We start from the raw sequence: 24,829 nt of genomic DNA on the forward strand, positions 1-24,829 counted from the left end.
ATCACAGGTCAAACTCCGCTGATCGCTTTGACGAGGCTCTGGTTCATAACAGACACTCAACCTTCCATACGAAGGAATCAACCATGCGTTCGGTGGGAGTTCCATCCAGTCAGAAAGTCCTGCAGTTATACCGTCAAATTTTGAAGCAAGGAAGGTCACTACGATATACAGATTTCGAATTCTTTCGAAGATCCATAAGAAGAGAGTTTGAACAACAAAAAGATGAGGTGGAAGCCAAGGTTATTAAGGAACAGTACGAGGTAATTTTGACACCAAAATCTCAGTTGGTAATGTTCGTTTTTAAAACTTCTTTAGTGGAAGGAGATGATTTTTATTATGGGGCCTGCTAGTATAAGAGACGTATAAAAGGATGTGACCTAAAAAACATCTCATTTGCAGAAACTCCAAGCTCTTAAAACCTGAAATCTAGAGATGTTCGATTTTTTAAATCATGATCTCTGTTGTCTCTCCCCACACTGAAGACGTACAGAATCCCGAATAAACAGAAAAGCGCAAAAAACCAACAATGTTTGAGTTGAAAACTTGCTATAAAATATATAGAGATAAGATATGCCTCATTTTTCCTCGGCCTTTTAAATGCTGGGAGCAACTTCAGAATACGTAATAAATACATGTAAACAATTTTATGGAGAGGTTGTGAACTATACCGGAAATCAGGAGATTGTTTATCTAAGATACTCTTGGATTGTATGGATTATTATGAAGTACAGTTGTGTATTGTTACTGTAACCTTAAATTTGTATCTGTTATTTGTTCTGAGCTTGGGCCAAAATATCTTTAAAGGCCTGATGAATTCCAAAGGGAATCAGAGCTTTTGTTTTCCTGAAAATAAAATAATATTTAGTCCTTCATAATAGGCACTAGTGTTAGATGGTGTATAAACTCGAATATGTTGTCTTAGTGACTGTTCATCAGTTTTTTTTAATCTTTTGGAGTCGTTTGCCACATGTAAAATCACTCTCCATTTTAGATTTAATTCAAACAGTACTCTATCAAACCGGGCTGCCCAGAATATAAATGTTTTTGTAGGGCATTTGTTGGATTTATCTATTGAAATTTACCCATAGAAGACATGATCAGACACAAGATCCAAATTACAGGATGTAAGGCTAGTCTTTGTTATGATATTTTTGCATTCTTATATTTGTTTTTGTTTTTATGTTTAGAAAGGGATGTATTTTCTGGAGACAAAATTAGGTGGGTTGCAATGAAGGAGACAACATGAAAATTCAGGAATAACATGCTGTCATAGGAGAAGTCACTGCCTAAGAACAAGTTGCTTGGGTTCCTGTGTTTAGGAATCCTGTGTAGAGGAGTTGTTTGAAGTGTTTCATAACACAGTCTATGGGACTCTCGAGCAGTGGCAGTTTTCAAGGGACTGTTCAAGATGCAGTGTTATGCCTATTTTAAAAAATTCAGATAAGAGGTTTATATAGCAGAGGTTGTAAGTCCACTTGTGTGTTTGTTCCATGCATGATGTTAAGCGCAATGCATTGCAACCAGAACAGAAACAATTTCATTTAATTTCTTCTTGTTTTCTTGTTATATACTTGCAATTTTGAAACTTGTGCACCTTGGTAAAATTTTGATATATTAAAAATGCATCTGTTTGCAATAAACATTTCATTCATTTAAATTATTTTTCAAAGTAGTGGCTGTTTTCAACTCTTACAACAATAGGAACATCGTCATATGTTGTGGAATGTGGCCTCTTTCTTCTCCTCACAATTTCATCAACAAGTTTCTTTTTATAAATTTTCCAGTCTCTATCCTCAGTGTAAGTCTTGAATGCTTGTTTGTGAGTTAGAAATGCTTGGTTCATTCCCTGTTTCATGGCCTCCAGGCTTTTTCCTCTCTCCTTTTTCATGAAGATGAGTTGACTAATCAGCAGACAGTGTACCTGTTGGACATTGAGGCCACAATTTTACTCTGACATTCATTTTTTTACACAGGAACAAGGTTTCTAGGGTACTAAAACTAAACTTTGGATATGTTTTATTGGTTTTTAACTGACCTACATGTTGATTGGACATTCTGTTTCCCATCACAGAATGAATCCAGTAGAAATATCCTAATCTTGCAACGGCTTACACAGAGTTTTAAGCCATGCTATAGAATTTCCATCTGCCTCTAATTCACTCACCCTTCCAACTGAGATGATAAAAGTCTTCTTCAAATCCTCACCTACTCCAAAGAAGTCTCCTTTGCTTAACATATGTACACTGAGAAACTTTCTGACTACATGTTCCTTTACATTGTTGTCAATGTTGTTTTCATTAAAGTTAATGGGCGGTAACTTCAGCTGGATTTTACCAGAGGATGATTCTTTCTCTATCATTGTTATCTCTCTGACTACTCTACATTTTCCAGAATGAATGAAGTACACGTCATCAGCAGGTACGTCCATATCGCCCAGAATAACCTGAAATAAATAAAAAATCAACAATGTTCTGTGTAGGGTAATTGTGGAGAACAACTCCTTGAAAAAACCCGTCGGCCAACAGATAACCAACAGGCCTCCGACATATAACTGACAGCTTACCAACAGGTTACCAATTGGCTATCACAAGTCAGCTGCTTAACGGTGGACTGTTGGCCAGCGGTTGACTGTTGGCCAACGGTCAACAGACTTGCAAAGGCCAATTGGTGATCTGTTGGTAGCCTGTCAGTTATACGTCCGTGGCCGCATTTTGGGATATCGCTCAAAGTGCAAATTACAAATCACAAGCACGCTCTTAAAACTGCTTCTGACACAGATGTCTCTCCATTCTCTCAACTAAAAACTCAGTGGGTGCGCAAGGGAAGAAGGTATTGTGTTACTTTTGCTTTTAATTGTCCCTCATACTTCGTATTTGTAAATAGTCCCCCGTCCTTGTACTTCGTTCCCAAGTGTACGCCAAATGCATTGAGGCGAGGCTGGTCTCACAGCTGACATAGCAGTACCTACCGTATTTGGAGGAAACTCTCTGATCTTTGTATGTGCAACTGTATTTCTGATTTCAGTTTTTTCCCACTCTTTGAGAATGGGTTGAGAATTAAGTACGGACAGTCTTCTCTCCCACTCGATCTGATGACTGTTTCTCAGAACCTGAAGAGGAAACAAACAAACCAAAAGCAAAGCCAATGAGTTACCTGAAAAAAGTGCCAAACCTACGCAAAAAAATTTTTTTCGGCCGTTGTCAAACTTTTTTCATATAAATATACTTCTGTCCTACGTCAGGCGGCTTGTGAACCTATCTTTAAAGGAATGGGTAGAAACAGGAAGGGATGAAATCATAATGAAAGCTGTTAATCACGATTGTAACAAAAGTGATTTCGTAATCTCTGGTTCTCTTTGCTGACTTTTTTTTACGAAACCGATGAGGTGGTTTGATTTTCTTTTTTCAATTTCTTAATTCAAGAAACAAAGGCTATGATAATTGGCTGACCTCATCAAAGTCAGGCTTGTCAACCCTCAGGAATTCCGAGTTTTCTTTGCATATGATAGTGACTGTTCTCCTTATGTTATGAAGCAAAGCAAGCTCCCCGAAAGCATCTCCCTCTGCCATTTCTCCCACGACCTGTTATGAGGATAATTTCAATCATAATTAAGCAAGAAATCCGGTTTCTAAGAATATCACACAGAGTTAAGTACTCTGTCTGTAACCAGCGATTCGCTCTGACGAAGCTGCTAGCGCTTGAACCGTCAGCTTTAGAAACTCTTTACGGTGGTCAGTTTATGTTATCAACTCAGTTCAATTGATAAAACCAAAGTATCTTGCATCACCCCCCACCGGCGCATTACCGAAGTTTCTTAAAAAAATTACCTCCTTTAGTCATAAAAATTTGAGGTCAGACTTTGATCTCAGGTCTTCAGTCGTGTATAACCAAGGTTTTCCCCTTTTCCTAGTGTTTGATGAGGAAGTTAAAATAATTTGTCATACTGCAGGGAGAATGGGACATCATTAGAGTGTTAAGTCAACTAAGGGGTGGGAAGAGGGTCACCAGAGGAATACGACTTCGTCAGTGAAATAGCTTTTTGGATTGTATGAGCCTACAACAGAGGGATGGGGAAGTGACGGGGGGGGGGGAGAGGGCATATATCCCGGTAATTTGATACTAAGAAGTTTCCTTTGACAGACCTGTTTATGTTGTTCACCAGTGAATTTGTCTTCTTCCATTCTTTCCACGATCACTGAACCGGACACAATAAAATAAAAAGAAATACCAACGTGTCCTAAAGAACAAACGCGGGGGTAAAGTACATCGTTTTTAAACAATTAACTTCTGTCTAGTTCAAAGCCTGATTAGTCTAAACGTACTAAGTTCAAAAGCAGATCTGACTGATGTTTAGAACACAAACTACACATTATTATATTATTTCGATTACGACAGACGAGAACAAATTGAAAATGATTTGAAAACATGAGTCTCCGAAGTAGCGATAGCCGATTTTAAGGACCGCACTCATTGTCTGTAACGGGAAAACCAGTCCATGTCTGCTTTGCGATGTCAATCAAGGAAAGAAAGAAATATGTAAGTAACAGTCAATCTGAGTTTTTCAACTGAGCACCTAGTAGCGAGTACGGATTAAAGAGTTCTGAAGGGCCAAGTGTCTTACTAGGTGAAAAAGGTTAATTCTTTCAAAACTAGTCAGCCTTTTTTATCTCCGACTCTGTCTTAAATCAGTTTAGGTAAGGAGCCACTCAGTCATAACATTCTGAAAGCCCCACACTTAAATTGCTTTCCTTTTCCGTGTCGTATTTCATGATACAATTTCCACGTTTTACGGTTAAACAGTCGTGATCATTTTCTTAAGGGTTCCGTTTGTGATAGACAAAACGGTGACGCCCTACTCATAATGGTCATCTTTGACTACATGGCAGTATTTAGAACAATTCATGAAGATATTGCAAATGAATTTTCAGGATTTTCTAACCTAACCCTAAGCTTATCGATCAGAGACCACGGGACAACTGAAGTGTAGTAGTCAAAAACGATAAAATTAAACGGGGTTAGTGAATAACCAGGTGCCAAACAAAATGCTAATCCATCGAGTCTGTTTGGAGGAAAGCTCAGTTGAGTGAAAAAGTTAATTTCCGACGCTCCGTTCGTAACCCAAACGATGCCTGTTTTTGCCTTCCGTTTGCATTATGACATACTCCAGGATGGAACTGGTTCCAGTGTTTGTCATCTAAGCTTACGAGAGATTGTCGTGAAGAATTTTACGATTCACTCGATGGCAAATACGTTGACAACTAAAAACGCGATCAATGAATGATAAGACCTAATGCCTCTATGGAAAATGTTTGCACAGTTACATAATCAGTGGTATTCATTATTCATGGTCGTTGTTTATGATAATTTTTTTCTTTCAGGAAAGCGTAGGTAGCTTCTGTCATATACCACGTGCAACTAATACTAAATTACCCTGTTATACTCTCCCACCGACGCAGCACCACAGTTTCTTTAGAAACTTACCCCCTGTATACACAAAGGGTTATGAACTAAAGCAGAAGGGGAGCACTGATCCTCGAACAAAATTTCTATAAGTACCCTCCTTCCCTCCCCCGTGCCCCACGAGAGTCAATCACTTTACACTAACCTTGTTTTATGACCACCCTCCCTTTCTCAAACATGTCGTAGTACAATACTTTGGCTAGTTCCCTTTTGACGTACATAGGATAGCGGCCAAAGCATTTCAACTTTTTCACAACTTGCAAGACCACTTCGACTTCCTCTTCGGTCCTACTCCAGGACAGAGCTCTGAGTGTTTCCTTCACAGCCGGTGATAAAAAGCCACAAGACTGGACGTGAGATTTAAAAGCTTTAAGATAAAAAAGGGAAAGAATACTGATGGCAAATTAAAAACCAACTTTTCACTGATTTGAGAAATAAATAGTTCTTAAAATGGATCCTCCCTCTTGTTCGGAGATTTGTATCCGTCCAGGTATTTCTGAAAGCACCAACAGACTTTGGATATCGGTTTCCTATTATACCTTGCACTTAAACAGCATAAATTAACTCTCTGTGAGGCCTTCCCTTCTTTGGTGACAATCTTAAAAACATATTCAAACTTGAGCGTCATGTTGGACAAAAAAAATCCGTTGATCCGATAAATAAATTCTTTGTTGGCTTCAGCCCAATTAAAGAATATCTGCATACGCCAGTCTTGGTAAGTCTGATTAAGACGCCGTGATTTGCAACTCACCTTCAGTACCGTGGACCATTTCCTTTGTTTGTTGATGGCCTTGGCAACTTTTTTAAAAGTAACTCCGCCACTTCTAGACTGGTTTGGCGGCACTGGTGCGGTCAGAGATGTTTCCGGTATTTCGTTGACGCTCGAGACTGGTTCGGCACTCGAGTCGTAATTTTCCTCGTCAAATTCCAGTAAAAGAAAGGGATTTTTGGCAACGCTCGTTTTTCGGTCATCAGTGATGGAAGACTTTTTTTTATGCATTGCAGTCTTGTTTTCTTTCATTCTAGAGCTGTTGCTTTGAAAAACAGGCGGTGACTACAATTCAGTTCTATCGTGGGAAAACGCAAGAAAGCCGGAAAATATCCCACAGAAAAAAGGACTCTTTAGTTCACGACAGCGTGTGAATTTAATTGGGTAATTTAGTATTATCAACTGAGTTGATAACGTAAATTGGCCACCGTAAAGATTTAAAAACCTGACACTTCGAGCGTTAGCCCTTCGCTCTCCCACCGACGCAGCACTACAGTTTCTTTAGAAACTTATCCCCTTTATCCACGTGAGTTTCATAGCAAGGCATTGTTTCAAAGTTATTCAAAAACGCCAGAGCGGTCAGTTTATGAACAGTCACTCTATAAGTCTTTAAGAAGTGTATACATGTCAGTCGCTGTTGTAAGGTCTTAGCTACAAATGTGGTTTTGGTGTTTATAATGATAGGGAAAAAAACGAACAAAAACGAAATCGACAGAATAACAAACTTACCCGGCTTTCAGATTCATTCCGAATTGTTTGCTAAGTTTTCCTTGAATGATTTTAACTTAATTATCGAATTCTAAAGTTTTGTGACGAACTTTAATGAGAGATGCCGTCAGTAGCTGGAAAAGAAACGCATAAAGAAGCTACACCAACAATTGAAAATGCATTTACTACTGAGGAAGTTGGCGCAAGGAGCGCTCAGGAGACACATAGTATCTTGAGATATCATCTGTAAGTTTTTCCATTGGTTTCACCTCAATGCTTAATCCGAATTTGATAAGAATTAAAAAATAAGTTGAACCAAGATGTCATACATGCGCGGGCTTTAGAATTTCAGTATGATTGTGCGCGCGCAATTACTGAGTTATGACGTAGTGCGCAGCTCACTGTTGTTTTGTACAGATTTTTTTGGAGAACTCTAATTGTCACTTAACATTCACAAGCCTTAAGAGAGGTGCAGATATGTCTACGGAAACAGAGCAGTTTAAACCGTCCCCGTTAGAAAGGTTCCGTCGCCTTGCTCGCTCCGTCCAGTCACAAAGTCGATGGACGAGAGCTTTGCAATCAAAAATTGCCGATGAACATAGTAAAGTGTTCCAGATCAATCAAGAGAGCGAGAAGGTTTTGTCTTTCAACAGCGGTGGTAATCAAACTTTCGTGTTTGCCTTCATTGGTCTTTGTTCACTTGTTGTTCTATGAATACCGTGTCATTTTCTTAGCTTATTAAAGATACTGTATTGAAAATTCACAGCCCATGGAATATGCTGATCCGAGGACAACATCGCAGACTAAATACAAACTTTCTTCCTATTTGTTTTCAGCATTTAAGTCTCCGATTCACCTGAGTAGCAGCTTATCCAAGAAGGCTAAGCAAATTCTGTTCAAACCCTCGTGCCAAAGGAGAGAAGAGGAAATAAAGGTACTGACAGGAATAGTCTTAATTCTTGCATCTTACCTCTGCGCGAGGTTATGATTTACTAATTTTCTCCCTAATCTCCATGTCGTCCTGTTGGATAAAATTAAGATGTTTCAAACGAGGCCCAATAAATACTGTATTAGGTTAACTAATCTTCAGACCTTTTTCCGATCTATAATTTTTCCAGAAACAGTAATTTAAGATAAAACAACACGATCAAACAGTAGTTTTGAGGCCTCAAACAAAAATATATGTCCCACAATTGATTTTATCGGAAACATTCCAAAACCTATGTTTTTTTTAGCTTACTTCAGTCACTTTCACCATGCGTTATGAAAATGCCACTGCTCATGGATTTTATTTCATGCCATTGTCTGCTTTCTTTGATAGATTGTAAGGTGTTTCCTTAAAAAAATTGCAAAGGTTGAGAACGTGATTAGTAATTGTGAGAAACTTCGACAAATGAGCTTGTGTTTCCCATAATGACTGGAACGTGCACATCAAAAGTCCTAAATTGATTAAAAAGTTAAGATCACTTCTGTAAAAATGAAAATCGAGGGATATAAACAAATTTTAAATTTTATGATAGTGCACCTTTGTGTGCGATGTTCGTGTATGGTATGTCAGCTGGAAATTGCAAAATATCGTATTAGTAGAATATGTTGGCATCCATAAACATTTCGGTTGAACTGTATGTATTGGTGGACAATTCAGTCAATGTCAAAACTGCGCTCTCCGAACAAATGACTCACCCAGATTAGGAAAAAATGAAGGCGCAAGATACAATGTAGCCTAGCTGAGAGGTATCAGTAGATACTAATAGATTGGAATCGACACTTTGATTTCGCAGGTTATCTTCGGCATTGTGGATAAGCTAAAATGTTTCAGTCGTTACACACCACTCATCAAACGCGAGATCGCAAAAGTTGTATATTTTCAACAGTTTGAGGATGGAAGAGTGATCGTCAAACAAGGTGAGTGTCCCAGTGTATTCTGGGGCTGAAAACTTACTACTAGTCATTTCGGTTCGCAAAAGTTATCTTGGTTGAAATTAAGCAGTAGACAACGACTCCAGAAAGTCTCACTTTTCAGTTGATAATGAAGATTGAAAATAATTAGACTGCAGAATTACAGAAGTTTATCGGCTGTCACAAATCGCTGTTCTATTTGACACAGGCCAACCAGGAGGGTCCATGTATTTCATCTTGAGGGGAACTGTATTTGTTCAAGTGGCAGAGACAGATAAAATCACAGGACTCCGCATGAAACAGGTCTTTGAAGTAGAAACTAGTTTTTGAATTTATCACAAAATTAACATATGTTAATAAATATGGACAGCAGGTAGAAATGCACGCACTGACATGAGTATTTGTTCAGTCACATTAAGAAGGATCAAGGTTCTTATGAAAGAGTTTCATAAGTTAACTTTGGAAGCCATGAAGGCGTAGCATATCCTTGTTATCTTGAAATTGTTGGAACTGCGGTCATAAAATTATGGATGCTATATTTCAGATCGTGGGAGAGATGTTCGCTGGAGACTCGTTTGGAGAGCTGGCACTGCTACACGACATAACAAGGGTAGCGACCGTCATATGCAAAGGGACGGTTGAGTTGTTGACGATAGACAAACCAGATTTTGATATGGTATACACTTGCCCTTACAATTTTTACATTCTCTCACTAGTAATTATTGAGCTTTACCAAGTTCACGTAAAAACATTTCTCTGTGGTCTGTAGGTTTTAAAAAGGAGTTATCAGCAGGAATGGGAGACTAAGATGTCTTTGTTGACATCTTCGCCATGCTTTAAAGACCGTTCGCCCAAAGAGTTGCAACAAGCGAATTCTGCAGCTAAACTAGTGGAGTACCCTGCAAACACGGTAAGTAAAAGATAAAAAAATCGCTTTCCAGTAGACAATAATTGTTAGAGCGAGACAGACTACGCGGGATAACGAGCTTGACGTCAAAATGTGTGGCCAACAGATCGTTTTGGAGAGCGAGGCTAAAAAGGTCTGTGAAAGGAAACCCCTGAATTTGAAACTACACATGAAACTAAAACCAGCACCTTTATAGCACTCTATAAGTAGCATTCTTACTATCACCAAGTCAGGGGTGGTTTTTTGAAAACAAAAATTATGACATTTTATGCCGGAGGTATTTGCAGCCATGCAAATGCCCGTAAATTGGAACCTCAGATGATTATTGGTTTAATGATATGAGTTTCATCGACTTTAAGCCTTCAGGTTATTCTAGCTGGATCATTTACATTCTTGCTATCCATTTCCCTATGATCAATCAGTCTCCACACTGCAGGAGGGTATATTTTGTGTTAATGAAAAAAGTCCGCAAACAATCTGCAGCCAAATAACGTGGTTTACGATTCTGTTCTTTCAATTCAGTCGCCCTGCACCATGCACAACTTCTGCAACTGATGTGAATGATACTACACTAGACTCGCTCATGTTCATGAAGTTTTTTTAGGTGGCACTATTACTGTGCTAAAATCATTGCGCAATTAAGTTCCTCTTCACTTGGTGACTGTAGTTCGATGGCAACAGCCAAAAGGCAAACGAAATCAGACGCAATTCGGCGGACCATGCTTCACCACCGCATCAATGATAACCACACGTTACCACACGTTACCACACGTCTCATGTAAATTATACTTTAAAAAATTTAAGCTTGCTTCTTTAAAACTTATAATGTAAAAAATCATATTGAATAATAAAAAATTGAATGAAAAAGCCAAATAACTAAACTTAATATCGTGAATAACTTGGGCAGTTCAAGTATTTTATCTGCAATAGGATTTCACTCTCCGCTGAGCGTGGGCTAGTATATCTTAATTAAGTGCTGTTGGAACTTCAGAGAAAGTTAATGACATGTACAGGTTATGCACTAAAGAGGTTATTCACTGTCTACGAACGGTGGCGGAAGTTTATTGTTCCTTTCCCTATTTTCACGTGAAGATTCTCGGAATGGAAACATACGACAATTTTTCTTTCACATTTTGTGTTTTAATATTTAGAATTTTGAACCCTATGTAATTTGTACGTATTGAGATTTTAAATTAAATGATTTCATATATGTTTGATATAAAAAAAACGCATTTACTGCTGTTCTCACTCAACTCAGTGATGGAAATGGAAGCAACAAAGTGATTCGATTGAAATTTTAAAATTATAAACCGAGTGCGATCAAAACGTACGTGAATATAGTTTGCAAAAGGAAGTCTGCCGTCGATGTGAATATAGCTGGTGATGTACGCCAACGCTGACTGACAAACGTAAAATCTTTTGAAATCTAAATGCAGTCATTAACGTTGGCTAACTCTTACTTTACCCACCAAAATATTAATTAGTTACGCGACTATCACCAATATTATTATTGTTAAATTTTTTTTCTTTTTGTTGCGCTGTGAAGTGAGTGCGAGCGTCGATTACGAGGTTTCATTTTGGATTCGGTTTTGAAAAATTTATTTACAAATGTAATTTTATTAAGATTCTTTTCATTTCCTCCTTCATGTTCTCCTTTAATACGGGTACTGATTTTTAATCTTCATGTCGCGTTTTTGTTCAAAGCTTCTGTGATATTCTGTCTTTGTTCTGTAATATAATAGTTGTCGTATTAAGGCTAAAACACAACATGTTATTAACTTGCCTTAAAGTGATTGACTACGTTGTCGTAAGTGGTGACAGGACGCCAAGAGAAGTCAATATAATACCATGGCGTTCCGTCTCAAGTTATTTTGTGTGTTACCATCTGAACAAATAGAAACCATGTCATAATGTAAAGTGCTATCGCATCAAGTTAAAAATTTCATTTTGATAAATTCCGAAAGTGTGTGGAGTAACACGATCTGGAACTTCCACGTTACGGAACCAGTCTGTTGTTTTAATGCCTTCTTTTTCCGTTTAATTTCAAGTTTTAATTTGGATGGGTACGAGTCGCAGGAACTCCGCCTACTATGGCGTGAGTGGGGGCCTTTATTTGCTTTCCACCTGTCTTTTCAAAGGACACAAAGAAACTCGCAACCACACTGGCTTAGCGTCCTCTAAACTGTTATCAGTTCAGCTTGTATTCTTGGCCACTTTTAAAACACTTAGGTTTGACACGCTGATCGATTCAAATTCTCCTTGACAAAAATGAAATTCGCTTGTGGTTATATTCTAATTTTGACCTGAAACGTGGATATTTAGCATCATGACATTTCGTTTTGAAGAACCATAGTATCGATAATTTTTTTCCGGAAGAACTCAAGGCACGCCGATGGCTCCTGCTACTAACATCACATCAACGGCTATGAATCAAATGGATTGCCGAGAGCCGACCATGAAGCCATTTGTCGCCCAGTCGTGCTTTCTGATTTTCATAGCCATCATAACACTTTTGGGAAACATCTCAGTTTGCTTGACGGTATTTCTCAATAACAATCTGCATACTTTCACCAGCTACCTCGTCGCTTCACTGGCTTGTTCAGACTTAATGGTTGCTACCCTCTCGCTACCATTTCGGATCCATCAAACAATTCATAACACCCAGTGGTGCCTTAGTGAATCTGCCTGCTTGTTTTGGATTTGGGCAGACTTACTCTGTTGCTGTGCCTCGATAGGAAATCTAGCATTGATAAGCGTCGATCGGTTTTTAGCCACCAAGTATCCTCTGAGATATCACCAAATAGTGACTTGTAGGACTTCTTGGTTGATGTTATCGTCTGTGTGGATCTATTCGATAGTCGTGGCATCCTCTGGTTTAACCAACTGGACTCCCCTTGCTGGGAAGCTCGTAGGCATCAACAACGGCTGCTACAAGCCCGATCCTTATTATTACACGTTTGCAGCAATTGTTGGTTTTTTCGTTCCTCTCGTAGTGATAATGTGCGCTTACTGTTACATTTTCAAGATCGCCATGGAACACTTCCGCGCCATCTCGAGACTAACCGTTCCCGTTATGCCTCATGTGTCAAATAGCAATGAAAATCATCAAGCCTTGTACAAACAGCAACTTAAAGCCACGAAAACTCTAGCTATAGTGGTTGGCGCCTTTGTTGTTTGCTGGTTACCAACTTTCATAATTCTGTTGGTCAAAACATGGTGCCGGTCATGTTTAAATAGTCAACAGAATCCTGAATTGAGCGGTGTGTTTTCTGTTATTAATGTGGCATTTGTCTATACTCTGCCGAATATTAACTCCGCCATCAATCCTTTCATCTACGTTGTTTTTAGTAAGGATCTGAGACGAGCGTGTATTAAGACTTTCAGATCGCTTTATCAAGAACTGTGTGAAATAAGGACGGCGACAAGACAGTCGAATTTTTAGTAAAGTTTACACTTATAAGGTCTATATTTTTTTCACTCGATGAAGAATAAAGATATTAAAGTTTGTTGCTAGCGGCTCAATATATATGACGTGAAATTCAGAGTGTAATTATCACCTTTCGGATATAATATCCTTTTAAGATTAAGATCTATTTTGAGATCGCAGTTCTCAGGAGGCTGGTACCTCTAGGATCAGCTTTCATATGCCGTAAAATTGTATCACTCTTTGGGAAGATTTCCTCTACTTTCGGTTGGCAGTACTTTCAGAAGTTTATGTTAATTTTATCAATCTGCATAATTTTTCAATATGTTGTTTCTCTTTCAGTTCTGCGACCGCCAAAATATTCCTTACACTGATTCTCGCCGTTTTCATGATACCTTATCCTGTGAGGCACTTAGCTCTCTTATTCCCCTCACTGTTGCGCTAACATCTAATCTATATTCAAATGCATGGCAAAACATACACAAAATTAGGAGTCATTACAGAACGAAAAAGGCGGCACTTTGTTGTAGTCCTCACGATTTATTGATACGAAATTCACCAGAAATCCGTAGACGATCAGTAAGAGTGTTCCCAGGGAACTATTTGGTCCTAGCCATGTTAATATCGAAGGATCATTTCCCTGTGATATAGCAGTATCTGAGAGGGAAAAAAACACTCTCTAGTATCTCTGGTGTAAATTTCGTAATAAAGCAGACACGTGTGTCGGGAATAATTGTGTTGCTGACTATTTGGAATTGAAATCGTTGCCATTTTTTCCCTTTTGTACTGAATATTCCTCTCAATCATGATAGTACATCTCTTTTGAGCACCACCTTCTTAGAGTTGCAATGCATTTTGAATGGAGTTATCAGGAGTTATGGTGAAAACATATGGAGATCAATCGATCCAACGATGGAGTTGTTTACATTGAGTTCCCGTTTAACCATGAACGAATGAAATACACTCATACTTGTCGCCAACGAAACGGTTAGACCGAGGAATAAGACTTCGTCCCTGTTTTATTTTGTGTTTGCTTTTGTTTAATTTAATTTTTTTAACGAATAAAGTCGTTCAAGACTTAATCAAACCAATAGGTTTAGAAAGCCGTGCCGAAATCAAGTTGATTGTCATTTTCTTTCGAAGCGATAGCATGACTTTCTCGTCTTAGTTTTCTCCGACGCTGATCAAAAACTATTCTCAAATTTTTTTTATCTCTGACTTCAATTCGCAGAACACTTTTAATCACGGTTAAAACGACAAAGACAACAAATAACACTGAATAATACAGCAGATAACCTTCGTGTTCAGTTTCATTTTGATAAACTTCAACATGAAGCAAGTTTTATCTATTGATGAATTAATTCACGATAAAATTAACAGCACCCATTCTTAGAGTTTTCATACATGGTGTAAGAAATGAATCAAAGAAAAGCCCTTACGTTGTTTAAAGCCACGCTCAGTTACAAAAGGTAACTGAGCCCTAAAATCTTGGATCGCTTGCTGACGATCGTGTTTCCTTTCGGGAATCCAGAATAAATGTAGTGGGAAATTTTCACAAATTCACCGAATAAAACAAAGAAAGGGACCTGGTTATCCTGGAAATGAGTTCTGAAATCATTCCAAACAGCATTATCTCGTTTATAAGTGCACAACTAACGCAAATCCTAGGTGTTTTGATCACGACGGGAAAACCAGCGAAATAACGTTCTGAACTCGATGGGGAGAGCGGCAACGCTAATACCGGAAGTCGAAATAGCGTCGTGTCCAGATTATCCGAGCGCTTTCCCGTTCTGAAATGACGTTCCCGTCCGGCGCACCGCTCTCGAGTCCAATCGGTCTAAGGCTCAAGAAAACGATTGGGTTTAGTTATGCTGGTCTGATTGGCTCTCAAACGAATGCAGATTTAAGCATCTGATAGGAAAATGTTTTTTTGTCATGCAAATAAAAATAACATCATGAGAAAAGTTTTTGGTGCGTTCCTTTTGTAAGAGAGGGTCTTGATGAATGCGAAAAATATCTTTTTGACTGATCACTTTTCATCCGTATGGTTTTATACTCAGATAGGTTACCCAAAGTTTATCAAGTAGGTAATTGTTAAAATACATGGCGCGAGTTTCTAACACTTTTAGCATTTAAAACAGATTAAAATTTCTCTGTTGAAAAACGTCTTATTGTTACTGTCTCACCATTCAGTATTTTTTTCGTCTCTATTTGAATTTTAGCGGTGCCTACCAATCACTTGTCGCCGATTAGACTATCATTCTGTTAGTTAAAGAGTCTTTTCGACTACCCAGGATCCTTTGCCTTGTACCTTATCTGTAGACAAGAGTCTTCAGCAAGGTTAGGTTAAGGTTAAGTGATTTCACACAGACAGACCAAGCTAATGTTGCAAATTTACTTTCCCCAGGTGATTCTTCGAGACGCAGGAAACCCAGGGGAATGTATTTACTTTATAAGATCTGGTCAATGTCAGGTGGTGCGAGAAATGACTCTTGTACGAAGAACGCCTCCGTTAGCAAAAAGAAGGCTCATTTTACCACCATTGGAAGCTGAAGGCGATAACAGCCACATCTTCAAAATCAAAAGTTACGATTACGTTAGAAAGCATTTCCTCGTTGTTTGTCTCTTTGGTAAAGGGGATTACTTCGGTGTTGGAGAAGATTTCACTAAAATGAGCATTATATCAGTTAATAAGGTAAGAAAGTATATGTGGGTGAACGTAAAAATCGCGGCGAGTGGTGACGGAGCTGTATTGCGAAGGAGCAAAGTGCTTTAATTTGAAGTTAGGAAATAAAGCTATTTTCGTTTGAGTGTCGAAAGTAGTCCGAGATTACATTGGTTGTATTTTATTTCGCCCTTTCATTGATCCTCAAAACTCGCCCCTCCATCAATCAGTTGCAAAATAAAACCCTCGTTTTCTCGCGCATGGGCAGTTTGGTTTTTTTTACGCTTATTGCCTCTTGAAGGTGTTTTCTTTCTTCGATTGGTCCTCGTGATTACATTGGTTTTGGTTTTGCGACACTCAATCAAAAAGCGCTCGATATTCTTCGCTCTATATATGTCTTGAATTCATGTCCCAGTTTCACGCATTCCGTTTTGTCCAAATGAAACAATGAATTGATTAAAACGAAGCCACTGTCTTCACGTGGCACACATTTCCCTCTTGATATCAAACCCCGCTGCTAATGATCAAAATTTTGAACACTTCATTAAACTGACCATTTTAGGTGGAAATCGTTTTGGTTCCAAGACATGTAATGGCTAAACACGAGAAAGGACGCATATTAGAGGAGATGAAGGATAAACTCAACAAACAACTGCCCTCGAGGAGACAGGTTTTTCGTAGTTTTGTAGCAGGGGAAAAATGGCGACATTACAAGTTAGACATACGGAATGAACTGCGAACCAAGAAATGGCTGTTGAACCCAACAAAATTACAGGATGTACCCTACTCAATCCAAGAGCAACACTTGTATTGACATTTTTTTTTAATTCACTTAAACGAGAAGCGTTTACAAGTTATAATCTTAGATTGATAAATCGAATTAATCTTTTAAATAGTATTTGACAATACGAGGCATTTGGGATAATTTTCCTCAATATGATTCAATTTCCGATACGATGAAAATAAATTTAGTAGATTATGTTGATCGGATCTCGCTTTCTTTACACTGTTAATAAAAAACAACTTAACGAGGTCAGGAAAACAATGCTTTTTGAAAGTTTGGACTAAGTTTAAAACTTTTGCCACAAATACAATGTAACTGCAGCTTATTTCTTGGGATGGCTTCGCATTCCAATCACGGATTCCTCATGCCTTGGATCCAGGCCTGCTAGGGCTCATACTCAGACCCCCCTCGTCCCGAGGCAAAGAAACGCTGCATGCTCCGAACTATTTTCAGTTGCGAAAGTTTGCTTGACACAAAAAGGGATGAGACCAGGGAAGCCTATGTTACACTTTTTGTCGCCCAAGCGCTTGCGCTCAAAAACAATTAGAGAACGACTAAAGGGAATATTATTGGTGGCTTTCGGCGGCTATTGAAGTGGAAAAGGGGTTTGGCTCTTTGTTCTTTCTCTATTGTCAATGCGTTTAGAAAATCTTATATAATTTCAGATGAGGGAAATCTTGAAACTTAATAAAGACTCAGTTTTTTTTTTGATACAAAGGATTTTAAGGGCCCAAGATATATTAAGATTGTTCGATTCAAAGTTTCTTCCTGACATAATGTAAGAGAATTTTGATTGATTGATTGACCTGTGATGACATCACCACGATGGGTTGATCCACAGTAGTCAGGGAAACTGATGTAGAGGTTTGCATCTTTTCTTGTCACCTTTATTTTCTTCTGGTTTTCAAGGTAAGCCTGGTTTGTTGCGTCTGAAGTAAATATCAACTGAATATTATGACGTATGAAGTGTTTTTTAAGCAACTGTTTATAACAGGTGCTGGGCAAAACGCACGGGTTGTTTACCTGTCATACGAATTTTTCAGGGATTGTCGACCGTTCAGTAGGATTGATCTGTTATTTTCTTGATTAATGTGCATGAAGATGATTTTCAATTGACTGTAATCTTCGTAAGGTACAATTTCTATATAAATATTTTAGAAAGACTTAAAAAAGTTTTGAAAAAATTCTCTGCTGCATGAGTCTGTCTTCATGGCATCAGAAAGTATTAGTCAATTTGTTATTCATTGAGCAAGGATATGAATAAAACTTCAAACGTGATTTTCCTTTTTTCCTCGTCGAAAATTTGATTATTCGCTGACTGAAGCGGTTCTCTGAATTATAGCCACCTTTTTCCAGGTCCACTGACGGTCTACGTAGCAGTCAAGTAATATTTATGAATCATTTCTGGGTTTTTACATTCGCCTGCGCAATTTTCATAATCGTACACTCTGCGCCGAACTGGGGCCCACTGCCCAATGAATATTTCCAAGAATTCTATGACCATTACAGTGAAAATATGCAAAATCACGTCGAATATCTCAAGCATGTACACGAGGCACACCATGAAAATCAACACAGGGTGCATGAAAAATTCCAAGAGAACTTCTATGACGTAAACGAAAGACAACAAGAAGGATCGGAAAGTGACCAGGAGGCGTATGAAAGATCACAAGAGGACCTGAGATCTGCAGACAGCGACAAGAGAAGTATACTGCATGGACGAGGTAATTAAGAACATCAGTTTGTTCATTCATATCTTTCAACTATTTATTTGGTGTGGCTGTCGGACGCTAATTCGTACTTAGATCCCTGCACATTAAGCTCAAAAGTCGCTTGGTCCCAATGACGTTTGGGCATGAGACCAGTGGGTTAATCATAAGCTAGTGCGAAAGTTATTAGTCATGAAATCATAAAAGAAAAGTTTCAACCTTCATTACATTAATTTTTAAATCACTGGTGATCCTTGTAATTTGATTGGCTCTTATAGCCGCGATTTATTCACGAATCACATCATTCTTTTGCTCTAAATCGCATCTTTTTCTCAGCCAATGAGGAAACTCTACTGAAATACAACGAACAATTGCTTGTTAAAGAAACCAAGCAAATTGCAGGAAAATAAAAAAAAAACTTTTGCACTTTTCTACAAAACAGCTTACTACTGGATGAACAAAATATTTTACAGACTAAAAGATCGTGTATCTTAGAGACTGAATTTTGCGATTCAAAATGGATGTAATAAAGTAGTAGTTGAGCTTTGTGTCACGTGCTTTTGGTCTGAAATCATATTTATGATTTCAAATCACGCATATTACCTAATAATACAAATTTTAAAAAAGTAATTATAAGCATCCTGTTTGTATAGGTAATCACATGATTTCGAGTGCAATTTGGAATAAATAAGCACGAGTAAATTTTTTCAAAGACTAACAAAATTGCTCTTTTTCAGCTGCGGTGGCGAAAGAAAACCTACTTAAAACACCGGCCATTGTTTCGCTCGCAAAATTTCAAATTTTCAAATTTTGTTGCGACATCCAAGGCTCGCATTTGATTGGCTATCTGTGAGTTTCTTTGATTATTGACCAATCAGAATGTCTGATTTGTTTCTTTCTTTGCACTGAGTTAACCCTCTTCTGCACTGAATCAACTCTCTTCTGCACTGAATTACCTGAAAACTGCATTTATCTTAACCAATCAGAACTAAGTAATTTTTCCATGTATATTATTAGTATAGGTAATCACATGATTTCGAGTGCAATTTGGAACAAATAAGCACGAGTAAATTTTTTTAAAGACTAACAAAATTGCGGGCAAGTGCAATTTGTGGTCTTTGAAAAAATTAACAAGTGCTTGTTTATTCCAAATTGCACGAGAAAAATCATGTGATTACATGTTAATAATATACATGGAAAAATACCAGATGGTTTATCATAATTAAACATAAGCAAAGCGCGCGCATCAAGTGCAAAAAAAAAATTATTCAAACCGTGCGTTCGGTCAAAACAACCGCGTAGGATCAAAACAATAATAGGCAATGATATCTTCACATCTTTAGGTGCAAGAAAGTTCAAAGTCCGACTAAACAGTTCAAGGAATAGTTCAGTCTGTGTCCGAAGCACTTTCGATGCAATGGAATTGTCGTTTCCGAGGTTTAACCATGTTTGTTTTAAATTTCGGCGTTGGATCGCTCGAGCAAAGTGTTAAGCTGGGTCGGCTCGTAATTTTCGATTTCCTCGGCAATTCCCTTCTCAAAACACCACTTTTTCCAAACAGACAACCAAAAAGCAGTGCTTTTTACAATGTTTTCGTTGTTTAAGCTGTTTTCAGCTCCGGTGGCGAAAAAAAACCTACTTAAAACGCCAGCCATTGTTTCGCTCGCAAATTTTCAAATTTTGTTGCGACATCCAAGGCTCGCATTTGATTGGCTATCTGCGAGTTTCTTTGAGTATTAACTAATCAGAATGTCTGATTTGTTTCTTTCTTTGCACTGAATTAACCCTCTTCTGCACTGAATTAACTCTCTTCTGCACTGAATTACCTGAAAACTGCATTTGTTATAACCAATCAAAACTGAGTAATTTTTCCATGTATATCATTAGGCTCAAAACACGTCAGTCATCACAAACAATGCAGAAAAAATTTAAATTGAATGCAGAAAGTTGAAATTAAATTGATGGACGAGTAAGATGCGAAAGCATAACAAAACAAAATAGCGGACAGGTGAGGACAAAGCGACAACGGTTTAATTCAAAGTTTGAGGGGGAATAAAAAGACCCAACAAATTAAAAAGAAAACAACTGGTTCAAAGTCTGGCTTCAAAAACGGATATGAAAGTATGAATCGTAGCCCCTGAATAAAATTCTCGAGGAGTTTTACGCAATAGTTCGTACGAAAGACGGGGAAGATTACGAGCGTGATGGCTTTAATGTAATGCGTGTAATGAGTAATGCGTGTAATCGACTGATACATAACAGACATAGGATATAAACGCTCAATTATTCTTGAGGAAGGTTTTAAAAGTTTGAAGCAAGTTGTAAGGGGAAACCTCGGCAACAAGGGAAAGACAAGCGGTCGAGCTGGTGAGCCATGACAAAAAATAAGAACAAATAAAAAGGAAAACAGAGTCATAACTTTGCCTGTAAATTATTAGCTATTAATCACATGACTTTTCTCGTGCAATGTGGGATAAATCAGCACTCGTATATTTTTCAAAGGCTAACCAAATCGCACAAGCCCAAAGGCAAAAGCAATTTGTTGCTGAATTATCCCAAATGCACTAGAAATCATGTGACTGCTTTTACAAATTGCACTCCAATCAGTTCAGTTACCATTATTTACAAATTTCCCAAATCCAAGACTCTAGCAGCTTACGCTTCAACATTTGAGATAGAAAACCCGTGTAGGTTAAGCACCCAAATGCTCGCAGTGGTCTTAGTAGAATCGAGTCCCTTGTGAAGGAACGAGATTACCGCGACTTTTCTTTTTTTTTTTTGATAAAAAACAATGTCTCTTGTCGAATATCTTATTTTTCTTTTTCAGACAATCCACGAATCGGCGAAAGAGAGGCTAAGTCCTTCCTTCGACGAACAAACATCTTAGTATAAACAAGCAACCAAATAAAGCTACATGAAAGACTATCCTCACCTGGTACATCCTGTTGCACGTGACAACATCAAATGCTACTCACACATTCAAATAACTATATGAATCAACAATAATGATTTATTGTACTAATTCCTTATTTTGCGCTCCAGAAACAGTTAATAACGTTGAAGAAAAAGAACTGAAATTAAGGACACATTTATGTAAATACATGTATATATTCATGCATTTTTTAAATAAAAATTCATGTGGATACTACTAACAAAACTTTCTATGAACATAAGCCATGATAATATTTATGCAGTGAACAAATCAAACACAGTTTGAATCTAAAATCAAAAATAAAATGAACTCGTAGTTGAACGCGAAACCTTTAAATTTGTTTTCCCTCACATCATTCTAAGCATCGCCAACCAATCACAAAACAAAATCTCTTCAAATTTTATGATCACTGACCACTTCAGTTTTTTGGCTTTAGATATTGTGTACTTTTCGAACAGTCATCTCCTTTATCATCTTTAAAGCATTAACAGTTAAGGAGGATTCTGTAAATAACTTGACATGTGGCCAAAATAAAATGCACTCTGGTGACTTGAAAAGTTGTGAGCAAACCCTACAAGAGTTTAGGATTTGTTTGCTCAAAACCTGGAATTTGCCATCACTATTCAAGTTTCACTTCTAGTAATCTGTGGCCTTTCTTCTTTGAAATGGTAAAGTTTATAAATTTTCTATGTCGTGATTTTCTAACTAGCTTTGGTTTGTTTGTTCTCTTTAAAATCTGAACTTTTATTTTCAATTAGACTTGGAAAAATAAAGTAATAACACACAAAATGTTTATGTTCTCCTCGACCAAAAGGGCACAACTTTGAATATCAGACACGCGGTAGCAAAATGTTGTTATCGGCGACATCATCTATGCGTCTCTCCTCCAATAGAACATATGTAAGAGCCATTCAAATGAGTGTATGATTTAATTTTTAAGTAATATGTGACCCTTACTACACGGGCTGACTCAAGTCCACAGGCTATTATAAAGACGGGACGATGGTCAACTGAGAGCGTCCTCGCTAATCACAACGAGGCAGCCAAAATGTCATCCATCTCCCGTAGCTGGCAATACCCAAACTGTTTCATTATGACAATACTGAAAACCTAGGCCAGTTCACGATATTGTAGCAAATAATTTAAGGCAGATATTTAAGGTTTGGTCTGTCATGAGTTGTGAAGAGTGCAATTAAGTTGGACTTTGGCACATCAAAGGACTTTGCCTAAGACGTCGCTTTTGCACACATTTCCCTTAAAAAATACTAAATACTGGCAATATCTATCTCGATCTCTCTACCATGATTGAAAAGATGAAGTTGTTCGTCAAAGCCGAATTTAACATGTCTTGAGTTCGTTTGACAAACCATTCAAAAGATATGTCATGGAAAAAGCAGCGGGTTGTGTTAAAGCTTTTGATGCAGAGTGCTACAACTAACAATTTCGTGTGTTCTTAAAGCTACTCGGGTGAGGGTTTTTTAGATTTTTAGGCTATGTTCAGTGTACACACATGTATGTTCATTTTAATTACTGGTTTTGCGCCTTACTTTAGTAAAAAAAAAAAGAAAATCTTTTGCCGGGCGAACACTTCGCAAATTCCGTGAGGAGATTTAAGAGAAGACTCTAGATGTTGTTTATTGGCTACGAGTTACTCAGTTAAAAACTACCAGAAAAGCATTTGCACAATTGATATTGATATATTAAGAGCGAGGGAAAAGAATTCTAATTGGATTCTGTTTGAAAAAAGTCACTCACTTCACATTTTAGATTTTTGGGTTTAATGCTGCGGCCTACCTGAATGAAACTAGTGAGCGAAACGTTTGAAAAGGAAACAATAATAGATAACATTAGAACTTAGTAACACTCAAACCCGTATGCTGATCTCCAGGACAGTCAAAATAGGAACAGAAATACTGATTTGTTGACCCAGTGATTCATACAATTGATTTAAGCCGTTAGTGAACTCATCCTGCCGGCCTAAATTTTCTTAAATATGGAAGATGTTTGTTTCCAGTCGCTGCCAATCCTCTCCATCTCCATCCCTTCCAAGTCCCTTTTGTTTATTTTTCCTATTAATCTTTTTGATAGTATAACCAAACTTATATTTGTGATTTCCAACAAAAAAGGACATCATAAATTATACAATTATGGATAACTGTGATTTATGCGCCAGAAAAAGTTGAGTGGAAACACATTCACACAAGAGTCAACTGAGCTCATCTATAAAAGCCTCTGGAAATCAGCTAATATTTGACCCATCATGGGTCCAAAGGTTTACTTGATCTTCATTTGGTATCCAACTCAACACATGACATTTCCCTCACCAACACACGGTTCAGTTTGCATTTAACCCGGTAAGTTTTGATCTTTGACGTCTGTGTTTGACAGAAATCATGTTAAAAACTTAAGAATAAAACTCTCTATCTATTCTGAAAAATTCACAATTTTTTAAATTGCAGTTTGTTCCACGGAAATTTTGGCCCTATTCATGATGCTATCGTCGCACTAGCGAAAGCTTCTTTTCTGATTGAGTAGCGGCCTTTCCATCTTTATAATGATAACAGTTTCTAACTAGAGCTCATTTCGACTGAGTTTTAAAAAGCCCACACCAAAGTGACCGCAACGGCCACTAAAATCAAAGGAAGAGTATTTGGAGGTACTTAAACAATTTAATTTCAAAAAGATAAATCACCTAACTCATCGCTGAATTCTGTTTCAAATTGGCCTCTCGCCTAACTTCTTTATGCTTGAGTTCAATACCTACTTGACTAACACTAAAATAATAGGGGAAACCATTAAGAAAGGAATCGTTTACTAGTACTAAGATAAAACTCGAACTCGCAATAGAAAACTCTGATATGATCAGAGGGATTCAGCCTATTCGTAGCCTTTTGAAAATGACCTCGATGGAAGATTTGAGTCAAAACACCAACAAAAAATGGATGACTCATCCCAGAGATTCATGCAATGCTCCTTAGTTGATAATGATTTTAGCTCTCTTTGCCAGCCTAAACTTCCCTCTCTATGGGAGAAGGTCTGTCGCAATTAGTTCCAATTCTGAAATCCTTACAATTAGGGAAACGTAAACACTGACCTAGGTGGCTCTCTATCAAGTCGCCCACAAGGATGATAAAATTTAACGGGTCGCTTCGTGAGAGTGAGTTGATCCTCATTAGACACTGAACTCATAACGATCAAAAAAATTAAAATCTTCTTATTTATAAGAAAAATAAATTATTTTCTTTCCATACGAGTAAAAGTCAAGTGGAAACACTTGCGCACTTAAGTGGTGTTCCATTAAATCGTGATCACTGGGAAGTTGATCTTCATTAGGCTTTGAACTTACCATTACCAACAAAATGAACAAGCGTAAATAACACTTTATTAAATTCATGGGTGAGAAAAAGTAAAGTGAAACACAGGCGCACTAGAGTAGAACGGGTCGATCAAAGCATTCGAAAACATCTAATATCCAACCTATTGATCTTAAGGTTCAGTTGATCTTCATTAGGAATCCGACTCAAGATATATTTAACTACTCTGGGATGAACAAGTGTCCCAATGGATTACAT

General features: G+C 37.8%; 5 protein-coding genes across 7 annotated transcripts in view; 4 read left to right on the top strand and 1 right to left on the bottom strand.

Annotated features, from left to right (window-relative positions):
* The first annotated feature begins 20 nt into the window (after positions 1–20).
* Positions 21–1,660, top strand: LOC113684190 (mitochondrial ribosome and complex I assembly factor AltMIEF1-like). The gene is made up of 2 exons (XM_089182494.1): positions 21–260; positions 1,188–1,660. Exons 1-2 carry the CDS (start codon positions 84–86, stop codon positions 1,230–1,232), a joined length of 222 nt encoding a protein of 73 aa, XP_089038620.1. The 5' UTR covers positions 21–83; the 3' UTR covers positions 1,233–1,660.
* Positions 1,526–5,882, bottom strand: LOC113684187 (cyclic nucleotide-binding domain-containing protein 2). Its single transcript, XM_089182492.1, has 6 exons — positions 5,606–5,882; positions 4,143–4,237; positions 3,450–3,581; positions 2,969–3,109; positions 2,165–2,443; positions 1,526–1,921 (listed from the first exon to the last, which is right to left on the bottom strand). The coding sequence occupies exons 1-6, from the start codon at positions 5,679–5,681 to the stop codon at positions 1,658–1,660; spliced, it is 987 nt and encodes a 328-aa protein (XP_089038618.1). The 5' UTR covers positions 5,682–5,882; the 3' UTR covers positions 1,526–1,657.
* Positions 5,883–7,301: 1,419 nt separating this feature from the next.
* Positions 7,302–16,815, top strand: LOC113684186 (rap guanine nucleotide exchange factor 1). The gene is made up of 8 exons (XM_089182495.1): positions 7,302–7,595; positions 7,774–7,871; positions 8,719–8,842; positions 9,045–9,139; positions 9,381–9,512; positions 9,606–9,746; positions 15,575–15,862; positions 16,395–16,815. Exons 1-8 carry the CDS (start codon positions 7,415–7,417, stop codon positions 16,644–16,646), a joined length of 1,311 nt encoding a protein of 436 aa, XP_089038621.1. The 5' UTR covers positions 7,302–7,414; the 3' UTR covers positions 16,647–16,815.
* LOC113684188 (alpha-1A adrenergic receptor) lies at positions 11,090–13,249 on the top strand. The gene has a single exon (XM_027201525.2). It carries the CDS (start codon positions 12,136–12,138, stop codon positions 13,183–13,185), a length of 1,050 nt encoding a protein of 349 aa, XP_027057326.2. The 5' UTR covers positions 11,090–12,135; the 3' UTR covers positions 13,186–13,249.
* Positions 16,816–17,432: 617 nt separating the features above from the next.
* Positions 17,433–24,829, top strand: part of LOC149039997 (uncharacterized) — a 32,877-nt gene continuing 25,480 nt past the window's right edge. The window contains exons 1-3 of one of the 3 annotated variants that reach the window (XM_089182451.1): positions 17,433–17,525; positions 17,959–18,340; positions 21,153–21,585. In XM_089182451.1, the coding sequence (XP_089038577.1) occupies positions 18,010–18,340; positions 21,153–21,217 (396 nt within the window). In that variant the 5' untranslated portion in view covers positions 17,433–17,525; positions 17,959–18,009 and the 3' untranslated portion in view covers positions 21,218–21,585. Of the gene's footprint in view, positions 17,526–17,958; positions 18,341–21,152; positions 21,586–24,829 lie in introns of those variants that run through there. The other 2 variants (XM_089182453.1, XM_089182452.1) reach the window with 2 other exon arrangements.

The sequence above is a fragment of the Pocillopora damicornis genome, chromosome 9, assembly GCF_964200805.1.
Source record: "Pocillopora damicornis chromosome 9, jaPocDami1.2, whole genome shotgun sequence".
Taxonomy (NCBI): domain Eukaryota; kingdom Metazoa; phylum Cnidaria; class Anthozoa; order Scleractinia; family Pocilloporidae; genus Pocillopora; species Pocillopora damicornis.

Bases quoted from the DNA above. Each gene is read 5' to 3' on its own strand.
- LOC113684186 (XM_089182495.1), top strand. From the start codon at position 7,415: ATGTCTACGGAAACAGAGCAGTTTAAACCGTCCCCGTTAGAAAGGTTC. The intron at 7,596-7,773 runs GTAATCAAACTT...ATTTGTTTTCAG, and splicing joins TTTGTCTTTCAACAGCGGTG to CATTTAAGTCTCCGATTCAC. The intron at 7,872-8,718 runs GTACTGACAGGA...TTGATTTCGCAG, and splicing joins GGAGAGAAGAGGAAATAAAG to GTTATCTTCGGCATTGTGGA.
- LOC113684188 (XM_027201525.2), top strand. From the start codon at position 12,136: ATGGCTCCTGCTACTAACATCACATCAACGGCTATGAATCAAATGGAT.
- LOC113684187 (XM_089182492.1), bottom strand. From the start codon at position 5,681: ATGTACGTCAAAAGGGAACTAGCCAAAGTATTGTACTACGACATGTTT. The intron at 3,582-4,142 runs GTCTGTCAAAGG...TCCTCATAACAG, and splicing joins CTGGTGAACAACATAAACAG to GTCGTGGGAGAAATGGCAGA. The intron at 3,110-3,449 runs GTCAGCCAATTA...TTTCCTCTTCAG, and splicing joins ACAAGCCTGACTTTGATGAG to GTTCTGAGAAACAGTCATCA.
- LOC113684190 (XM_089182494.1), top strand. From the start codon at position 84: ATGCGTTCGGTGGGAGTTCCATCCAGTCAGAAAGTCCTGCAGTTATAC. The intron at 261-1,187 runs GTAATTTTGACA...TTTTATGTTTAG, and splicing joins TTATTAAGGAACAGTACGAG to AAAGGGATGTATTTTCTGGA.